At 41.4% G+C, this 10,922-nt stretch overlaps 1 protein-coding gene across 1 annotated transcript; it reads left to right on the top strand.

The window, feature by feature from the left end:
* The first annotated feature begins 535 nt into the window (after positions 1 to 535).
* Positions 536 to 4,489, top strand: LOC110275715 (uncharacterized). Its single transcript, XM_021131932.1, has 3 exons — positions 536 to 1,023; positions 4,153 to 4,203; positions 4,381 to 4,489. The coding sequence occupies exons 1-3, from the start codon at positions 536 to 538 to the stop codon at positions 4,487 to 4,489; spliced, it is 648 nt and encodes a 215-aa protein (XP_020987591.1).
* Positions 4,490 to 10,922: the final 6,433 nt, after the last annotated feature.

Here is a 10,922-nt window from a genome sequence, read left to right as displayed (position 1 = left end):
GACGAGCTTCAAACTCCTGAAGGCTGGGCGTTAGTGACAGACGCAAAAGAATCACTGGATTCTACTCCAACCTGATTAAGAACCGACAGATGATTAGCCGTGCTGTGACAAAGCATTTGGACCATTTTCACTGAGAGGATGGGATGTAGCCATTGACAACGATGATGCCCTACATACAGCTTGCCATAGAAGGGAGTGATAAAATTGGATAAAAGCAGTAGGAAAGCAGAGATTCAACAGGGACAAACATCTCCATACGCTTATCTGAAATTCCCACCATTAATTTACATAAGTATTTCTATCCTTTATTATTTAAGCAAGTATCTCTTTATATTTCCCATAATAATTATTATCCGCCTAACTGAGATTTACAAGATGACCATAGCTTGCTTCATACCAACAATCTATGTGGGATCGACCCTTACTCACGTAAGGTATTACTTGGACGACCCAGTACACTTGCTGGTTAGTTGTGCGGAGTTGTGATAAAGTGTGATTCATGTTTGAGAGCACCAAGCCTTTGGAGCCATTGTTGATGATCACAATTTCGTCCTCCAGTCTACTAAAGAAACATGGGATTGTTCACAAGGTAGCAATAGCTTACCACCCCCAGAACAATAGACAAGCCGAGGTGTCTAACAGAGAAATAAAGTATATCCTGGAGAAGGTCGTCAAGCCTCATAGAAAAGACTGGAGCACCAGGTTTGCAGAAGCGCTTTGGGCATATCGGACTTCGTACAAGACATCAATCGGAATGAGCCCCTTCCGCCTAGTCTACGGAAAGGCTTGTCACCTCCCAGTGGAGGTGGAACACAAGGCTTTCTGGGCAGTGCGAGAATGCAACATGAGACTCGAGAAAGTGGGGGCTGAGCGGAAGTTGCAACTACAGAAATTGGAGTGCCTTCGCCTAGAAGCATATAAAAACTCCAGGCTATACAAAGAGAAGGTGAGGGCTGTGCATGACAAGAACATCAAGTGGAGGGAGTTCTGCCCTAGGGAGTTGGTTCTCCTTTACAACTCCAGGTTGAGACTCATGCCTGGAAAGCTGAGATCCAAATAGGAAGGTCCCTACAGAGTGGAAAAGGCTAAGCCATACGGCGATGTCCACTTGAGTCACCCTTCAAGCCCCAATGTCCTCAAGGTCAATGGGCACCACTTGAAGCTCTACCATGGTGAGAAGCTGAAAGACAACAAGGAGCTGGAGATACTCCTCTTGGCGGATCCACACGCAGAAGAAGACTGAACTTGTAGACCGTCCAACTTAAGGACGTTAAAGTAAAGTGCTAGGTGGGAGACAACCCATCATGGTATGATTGTTCCTTTTCCTTCTTAGTTTTATTTTGTTTTCTCTTTATCAGCATTCATGCATACATTCTGCATAAAAAATGCATTCGATGCGCAAGCACCTAGTACGTGTCCGTATCCTTTATGAATGCGAATTGGGTGAGATTGACCAGTAAGTTGAGTGGGAGCTGGGCACGAAATGTGCTTTAGGCATAATCCAGCCCACACGCACGCACCCTGTATGCGTGTGCGTCCCTTACCAATCTGGCACCCACGCGTCCGTGCCTGTGGCACACCCGCGTGCATAAGGCAATCAGCGTAAAACCATGTTTTACCCGTGAGTTGTGCTGGTCTGCGGCTGGAACTATGCTAGAGGCATCAACTCACCCGCGCGTATGTGTCACTGACGCGTGCGCGTCCTTTCCCACACATGGCCATACACGCATGCGCACACACGACGCGCCCGCGTCGTTTGTATTTTGGCCCCTATTGCACCACGACCCGAGAGTTGTGCATGCGCGAGGTTGGTCTCGCGCAGCTGGCACAAACTAGGGCACGCGTCCGCGCAAAGGATGCTTACGCGCGCCTCAGCGTGCATGTCCGCTTACGCGTCGTTAGCGCCATGTAACCTGAACACAGCGCGGCGCCTAATGAGTTTTCTTTTTTCTTTTCTTTTCAAATCCTATTTCTCTTTTCTTCTTCCTTCTTTCTTTCTTCTTCCTTCTCTCACTTTTCTTACTTCTTCCTCCTCACTTCTTTCCTCTCAATCTCTCCATCCTCATCGAAGATTTCTTCTCTTCCTCTCCTCTACTCCTTCTTTCTTCTTTCAATTATTGCTTTAATTATTTTTATTTTATTTTCAATTTTTTATTAGCTTCATTATTTATGATTTCTTTTTCATTCTTCTCTCATGCATTTTTATATTAGTGTTAGAGCTTTATGTGGGTATTTATTTTATTATCTTTGAGTTTGTAGATATTGATAGCGCGAAATTGTGATCAATACTTTTCACAAATCAAATAAACCCCGATAATGAATCCAAAAACTTGGTGTTCAATACCATGGCATAAACACAACTTCGCACAACTAACCAGCAAGTGTACTGGGTCGTCCAAGTAATAAACCTTACGCGAGTAAGGGTTGATCCCACAGAGATTGTTGGTATGAAGCAAGCTATGGTCACCTTGTAAATCTTAGTCAGGCAAACTCAAATGGGTATGGTGATATGCGAATAAAATATAAAGATAAGCGTATGAAGATGCTTGTCCCTTCCGTCTCTTTGCTTTCCTACTGTCTTCATCCAATTCTTCCTACTCCTTTCCATGGCAAGCTTAAGCAAGGGTTTCACCGTTGTCAGTGGCTACCTCCCATCCTCTCAGTGGAAATGTTCAACGCACCCTGTCACGGCACGGCTATCCATCTGTCGGTTCTCGATCAGGCCGGAATAGAATCCAGTGATTCTTTTGCGTCTGTCACTAACGCCCCGCCCTCAGGAGTTTGAAGCACGTCACAGTCATTCAATCATTGAATCCTACTCAGAATACCACAGACAAGGTTAGACCTTCCGGATTCTCTTGAATGCCGCCATCAGTTCTAATGGTGTGTAGAAACTCCACCGTTGAAAATACATAAGAACAAGGTCTAGGCATGGCCATGAGGCCAGCCTCCCAATGATCTAAGATAGCATAACAATGAAGATAGCTACCCCTCAATATCTCAATACAATAGTAAAAGGTCCTACTTATAGAGAACTAGTAGCCTAAGGTTTACAGAGATGAGTAAATGACATAAAAATCCACTTCCGGGCCCACTTGGTGTGTGCTTGGGCCGAGCAATGAAGCATTTTCGTGTAGAGACTCCTTCTGGAGTTAAACGCCAGCTTTAGTGCCAGTTTGGGCGTTTAACTCCCATTTTAGTGCCAGTTCCGGCGTTTAACGCTGGGAATTCTGAGGGTGACTTTGAACGCCGGTTTGGGCCATTAAATCTTGGGCAAAGTATGGACTATCATATATTGCTGGAAAGCCCAGGATGTCTACTTTCCAACGCCGTTGAGAGCTCTACTTTCCAACGCAATTGAGAGCGTGCCATTTGTATTCTGTAGCTCCAGAAAATCCATTTCGAGTGCAGGGAGGTCAAAATCTAACAACATCAGCAATCCTTTTTCACCTGTAATCAGATTTTTGCTCAGATCCCTCAATTTCAGCCAGAAAATACCTGAAATCACAGAAAAACACACAAACTCATAGTAAAGTCCAGAAAAGTGAATTTTAACTAAAAACTAATAAAAATATACTAAAAACTAACTAGATCATACTAAAAACATACTAAAAACAATGCCAAAAAGCGTACAAATTATCCGCTCATCAGATATTATAAGGAGTAATTTGACAATTGATATTTTTTCATGGAACTCATCTACACTTGGATTACTTATTTTTATTCCTATTTTAACTTGAACACCAAGTGTTTGTGAAAAATCCCACATGGCATTTTGAACACTTTTCTATTATATTCTTCCTACCTTAATGCCTCTTTTTCACAACTCTTGCCATCCACTTGTATTGAGTTTATCATTCACAACTGTCATCATACCAATGCTCATTTATTTTTTCTTCCATGTGACGCTTATTATGGACTTTGATGCTTGAGTTATGTTTCTCATGCCTCTTATTTGCATGCCATTATGCCTCTTGCATCTAGTTGTATGCTATACCTTTATGCTCTTCATTGATGTCCTCCCTGCATGCTGTAGCTACCATGCACTCAAGACATTGTTTATTTTCTTTGGCATTTATTTTCACCTGGAATCTATTCCTTCCAGTTTAGCTATCTCTATTTAATTTTCTTCCTCTTTCTTTTTTTCCTTAGGATGGGTACCCAAGAAGGAAATGGGAAGGCCACTGATAAGACACCGACAAGGTAAGGTTCTAAAAGAACCTTGGCTAAGGCACAACCTTCTACAAGCGTCAAGCCGCCTGCAAAGCGGACAAAGAGGGTCATCAAAGTTGATAAAGCAGAGAAAGCTTTTCCTGCTAGGGACTCTGCACGGTTCCCTAGCTGTTACTGTGAGCAGATGTTCTCCATCCTGTCTCACAGGAACTACAATAATGAGCATCTACTCATTCTTCCAACACACCTTGCTGATTTTGTGGAGTCTTGTATCGAGAGGAGACAGTGGGGATTCTTGAGAAGGCAGCCGCGATAGGTCAATCTATCCTGGGTAGTTGAATTCTACTCCAACTTTCACTTGCCGACCCTGCAATCTGTCTATATTCGTCAAAAGCAAGTCCCTGTCTCCGAGGGGGCCATTCAGTGAGTATTAGATCTTCCACCTGGACTAGAGGGGTTGGACGCCTATCAAGAGGCCTCTCTCAAGTGCCAGACATACCAGTTTGACTGGGATAGTATCCTTGGAGTTATAGCACAACCGGGCAGCACTTGGATTTATAGACAACTTCGGACTCGACCTAAGAGCATTGCAGCTCCAGCACTTAACTTGGAGGCTCATGTGTGGGCGCAGATTATGTCCTACTATGTCTTTCTGAGCACTCATGAGTCCACCTTCACTGCAGACATGGCTGTTCTCATCTGGTGCATTCTCTCCAAACAACCTCTCAACCTACCGAGGCACATCCGGCAGGCCATGGGGCACGTACAGATTGCGGGTAACCTACCCTTTCTCGCACTAGTTTCGGATCTTGTCTCTGCATCTAGAGTTCCCTATAGGGCTGGGGACACCAAAGCCATATGTCCCGAATGGGAAGTATATCTGACCCCCAGTTCCCTCTGCTAGCATACATCCAGGCCCATCTGACGACACTCCTCCTACTTCTGCCCCACCATCGCCCACACCTCCTACACCATCTACTACTCAGATGTTCCTTTAGATCCTTCAGAGGTTTGACTGGAAAGACTGGCAGATGGAGTGACTGGAGCACCGCAACAAGCGTCGATACACCTATCTGAAGGCGCTCATTACTCGTACTCACCTACCTCCAGAGGAAAAGGATACACCAGACTCCAATTCACCTAATGGTGCACGAAATTGTGATACTCAATGGTGCCAACAACTTGGTACGCACAATTGTAATCTCAACTCTTTTACACAACTTCGCACAACTATCCAGCAAGTGCACTGGGTCGTCCAAGTAATAAACCTTACGTGAGTAAGGGTCGATCCCACGGAGATTGTCGGCTTGAAGCAAGCTATGGTCACCTTGTAAATCTCAGTCAGGCGGATTTAAATGGTTATGGAGTTTTAATAATTGAAAGGTAAATAAAACATAAAGTAAAGATAGAGATACTTATGTAATTCATTGGTGAGAATTTCAGATAAGCGTATGGAGATGCTTCATCCCTCTTGAATCTCTGTTTTCCTACTGCCTTCATCCAATCCTTCTTACTCCTTTCCATGGCAAGCTATATGTTCAGGTTTCACCGGCGTCAATGGCTACCTCCCGTCCTCTCAGTGCGCTGTCACCGCACGGCTAATCATCTGTTGGTTTTCGATCATGTTGGAATAGAATCCAGTGATCCTTTTGTGTCTGTCACTATGCCCAACACTCACGAAATTGAAGCTCGTCACATTCATCCCTTCCCAGATCCTACTCAGAATACCACAGACAAGGTTTAGACTTTTCGAATCTCAGGAATGGCCACCAATAATTCTAGCTTATACCACAAAGACTCTGATCTTTCAGAATGGAGGCTAAGAGATACACACTCAATCTTAAGTAGAACGGAAGTGGTTGTCAGTCACACGTTCATAGGTGAGAATGATGATGAGTGTCACGGATCATCACATTCATCAGGTTGAAGTGCGAGTGAATATCTTAGAACAAGAATAAGCATGAATTGAATAGAAGAACAATAGTATTTTGCATTAATACTCGAGGAACAGCAGAGCTCCACACCTTAATCTATGGTGTGTAGAAACTCCACCGTTGAAAATACATAAGTGATGAAGGTAGGCATGGCCATGTGGCCAGCCCCCAATGTCTAAGGAAAACGTTCCGAAGATATCAAATTCCAAAGATAAAAATACAGTAGTAAAAGGTCCTATTTATAATGAAACTAGCTACTAGGGTTTACAGAAATAGGTAAAGGATGTAGAAATCCACTTCCGGGCCCACTTGGTGTGTGCTTGGGCTGAGCGTTGAGCTTTACACATGGAGAGACCTCTCTTAGAGTCAAACGCCAGCTTTGGTGCCAATTTGGGCATTTAACTCCAACTTTTATGCCAGTTCTGGCGTTTTGACTTCAGAATAGGGCAGAGAAAGGGCGTTTGAACGCCAGTTTGCATCATCAAAACTCGAGCAAAGTATGAACTATTATATATTTCTGGAAATCCCTAGATATCTATTTTCCAACGTAATTGAGAGTGCACCATTTGGAGTTCTGTAGCTCCAGAAAATCCACTTCGAGTGCAGGGAGGTCAGAATTCAACAACATCTGCTGTCCTTTGTTAGCCTATGAATCAGATTTTTGTTCAAGTCCCTCAATTTTAGCCAGAAAATACCTGAAATCACAGAAAAATACACAAACTCATAGTAAAGTCTAGAAATATAAATTTTGCATAAAACTAATAAAAACATCCCAAAAAGTAGCTAGATCCTACTAAAAACTACTTAAAAACAATGCCAAAAAGCGTATAAATTATTCGCTCATCACCTACCAGCACCGGGAGCCATGGCAAACCTGACTGTGGTGGTGATGCTACCAGTCCCACCTTGCTCCTTACTGATGGCACGGAGGACCGTGCCAGCCCTTAAGTGTGAGGAGGTCAATACTTGACTTCTAGAGGTAATCTCTCTCTCTTGACACCAATATGTTATTTTTCTTTTGTCAGATAGGATAGGTTGCATGATAATAACTGCTTGCATGTATGTTCTGCTTGATTGAATGAATGAGTTTCTTCGTAAGACCCCATTTAGAGCATTTCACTAATTCAAATTGAAAATTTGTGTTAAACTTGTTTGAAGATTGTAATTTGGAACATGGTTGATAGCTAAGAACACATAACCTGTGAGACTTTGAGCTTAATTATATGGTTACATTATTTAACCATGATTTTTATTCTTGTGTGTTTTCCCCTCTATGATTGCAATCTATGTTTTGTTCCATTTTATATGTCCATTGTTTAGTGTATATTCATACATACATATGACTGAGGCCATCGTTTGTTATTAGCTCACTTATCCCAAATAGCCTACCATTTCATCTGCCCTTGTTTACCACTTTGAGCCTTTTTAACCCCCATTTGTTCTTTATGTTACCACATCACTAGCCTTAAGCGGAAAAACAAGTACTTACCCCATTTGAATCTTCGGTTAGCTTAAGATAGAGATTGTGTGTCAATTAAGTGTGCGAAATGTGGGAACTTGGGTTAGTAAGAAAGTGTTTTGGAGTTATTGACAAATTTTGAGAATTTGGGTGCTACTCATATGAAATTATAAAACTATAGGCATTGATCCATTATGCTTTTATTGAAAAAAAAATAATAATAATAATAATAATAATAAATAAATAAATAAATAAATAAATAAATAAATAAATAGGGGACAAAAACTCCCCAATGTTAAGTGCAAGACAAAGATCAATGCATATCTGATGAAAATTAAAGAAAATTGATACATGAGTATGTGAAATGTACAAAAGTGAGATTTTGGGTAGCTAAGCATGAATTTAGAATTATGTAGAGTGTATATGTGTGTTAGGTGGGAACTTATGCTAGTCAAAGATTCAATTTATAGCTCACTTGGCCATACATATATCATCACCCTTACCTTAGCCCCATTAAAACCTTGGAAAGACCTCAAGATGTTTGCATTGGTACACTAGATATTTGTTGATTGGTTAGATGAAGAGCAAAATTTTAGAAAGCATGACTAGAGGAGACTAGAGTGGATTACCCCCAAACACCTGAGTGATTAGAATGCATATACTTTTCCAGTGAGGGTTCAATGCTTGATTCTATGTTCCCGGCTTTCATGAACTATCTTCTTACAAGTTTATTTGCTTCTTATTGTGTGATTTGAATTAGTGGAGTCTGATTTATGTCTATCTTGAAAGACTTGTTTATTTTTAACTAAGTAGGTAAAAACATCTTAGCATGTAGTTGCATTCATTTACATAGGTTGCATTGCATGAGTCTTGCTTTCCCCCATTCATTCTTTTCATCTCCTTGAGCTTAGCAAGAGGATATGCTAATGTTTAAGTGTGGCGAGATTCGATAAACCACTATTTTGTGGTTTATCTTGCACTAAATTGAGTGGTATTTATCAATTCTCTCCATACTTATTCATATAATTTGCATGGTTTTACAAATCCTTCCTAACTTTATTCTATGTTTGAAAACTTGCTTCCTAAACCTTTAAATTGTATATTTTTAATTCTCCTTTATCCCATTCGATGTCGTGATCCGTGTGTTAAGTGTTTTCAGGCTTTATAGGGCAGGGATGGCTTAGAGGATGGAAAGAAAGCTTGCAAAAATGGAAGGAACACAAGAAACTAAGGAGCTAGCCAGCAAGGAGCGGCACGCACGCGTACCTGACGCGCAAGCGCAATTTGATGCATCCCATAGCGATGCAGATGCGTACCTGACACGGACGCGTGAACGCGCAAGAGACCATCGACGTGCACGCATGCTTGATGCATACGCGTGAGATGCACCACGTGCAGAAACATAGAAAACGCTGGAGGCAATTTTTGGGCCGAGTTTGGACCCAGTTTTCGGCCCAGAAACACAGACTAGAGCCAGGCAATTTTTGTTTTTAGTTTTTTAGTTTTTGGGGATCTGAGAGAGAAATTACTACTTCCTCTAGGATTCTTCATATTCGTAGATTTTAGTTTTATGCTTCTGAGTTGGATATTGAGAAGAGTTACTACCTCCGTGAGCTTTTCATCACTCTAGTTTATTCCCTATTCCTTCACTCTTTTAATTTCCCATTTATCTTATTTAGAGTTATATAGATACCTTTGATTTTGGAATTAATTAATGCAATGATACTTTTCTATTTAACTCATGTATTTCTTGATTATTTTCAATTGAGTACAATCATCATGTCTTCTTTCTACTCCCTTCACATGTATGTGAAATTGGCATCCACGTCAATGGAGTAGTCCTCTAACTTGGCATTGGAGTTGTTTAATAGGAGACCCTTGAGTTGGAAAACTCAAGAGTTAAATAGTAATTGAAAGTTGTTGGCTAGCCCTCTAGTCACTAATGTTAGTCCTTCCCAAAGGAGAGGATTAGGACTTGTGAATTAGAGTTAGCTCAACTGCTTGACTTTTCTTCATTCGTTGAGGGTTAACTAAGTAGAAACAACAACCTATTACCATTAATCTTGGGGAATCCAACAAGGATAAAACTTTCGATTAATCTTCTCGTGGCCAAGGCCTTTATTTCAATTATACAAAATCTCCTGTTAATTTATAATCATTTGCCCGTTCCCCAAACTCCACATTTCTGAGAAACCCCTAATCAATAATTTGCACTCTCTAAGCAACTCGTTGGGAGACGACCTGGGATTTCTACTCCCAGTATTTTGTTCTTAATTTTGTGAAAAATCTTTTTAAATTGATACGCGGAATTTTTATCGTTTAAGAATTGTACTTGCAACGCAAATTTTCATTATAAATTCTTAATCGATGATTTTCCGTACGTCAATTAACCAACACAGTTTTCTGAAGGAGAGGTCTGACACATAACTCAGGAGTCAAATACCCGAGCAGATGCCCTCTCCAAGTTAGCCAGCACCAAGCCAGGGGGCAACAATAGAAGCATCATCCAGGAAACTCTCCACGCACCATCAATATCAAAGGGAGATGACAACTTGAACATAATGGCCATATCCAACCAAAATTTAGGATGGATAACCCTTATAGTTAATTATCTTAATTTGATATTATCTCTTAAGATGAAAAAGAGGCTCAAAGGCTCATAAGGGAAGCACAAAATTATACCTTAGTCCACAATATTTTATACAAAAGTGGGCTATCAACACCTCTCGTAAAAGTGCATCCCAACCTCTAATACGAAGGAAACCATAGAGGAAGTACATAATGGCATATGTGGAAACCACTTGAGAGATTGATCACTAGCTAAAAAGGTGATACGAGCTGGCTTTTTTGGCCAACCTTGCAAAGAGAATCGGCCGAGTTTGTCATAAAGTGACCCTTGCCAGAAGCATGCCAACTTCCATGTTGCACCTCCCGAAGAGCTTATCAGCGTCACTTTACCTTGGTCATTCGCAAAGTGGGGGCTCGATCTTCTTGGACCATTTTCTCAAGCTCTAGGGCAAGTAGAATACCTTATAGCGGGGATTGACTATTTTACTAAATGGATTAAGGCGAAGCCATTAGCAACCATCACTGTCCAACAAAGTCGAAAGTTTCTTTACAAAAATATTGTCACAAGGTTTAGAGTTTCCCAGTCTATCACCATGAACAATGGGACTCAATTTACCGACTCGACCTTCAGGAATTTGGTAGCTGATCTCAAGATAAAGCACAAATTCACATCGGTGGAGCACCCTCAAGCCAATGGACAAGTCGAAGCCGCAAATAAAGGCATACTGGCCGGGTTAAAATGCCGACTATAAGACACAAAGGGAGCATGGGCAGATGAGCTTCCCCAA

Source organism: Arachis duranensis, chromosome 9 (assembly GCF_000817695.3).
Source record: "Arachis duranensis cultivar V14167 chromosome 9, aradu.V14167.gnm2.J7QH, whole genome shotgun sequence".
NCBI lineage: Eukaryota > Viridiplantae > Streptophyta > Magnoliopsida > Fabales > Fabaceae > Arachis > Arachis duranensis.
This window is presented reverse-complemented; position numbering and strand designations above follow the sequence as displayed.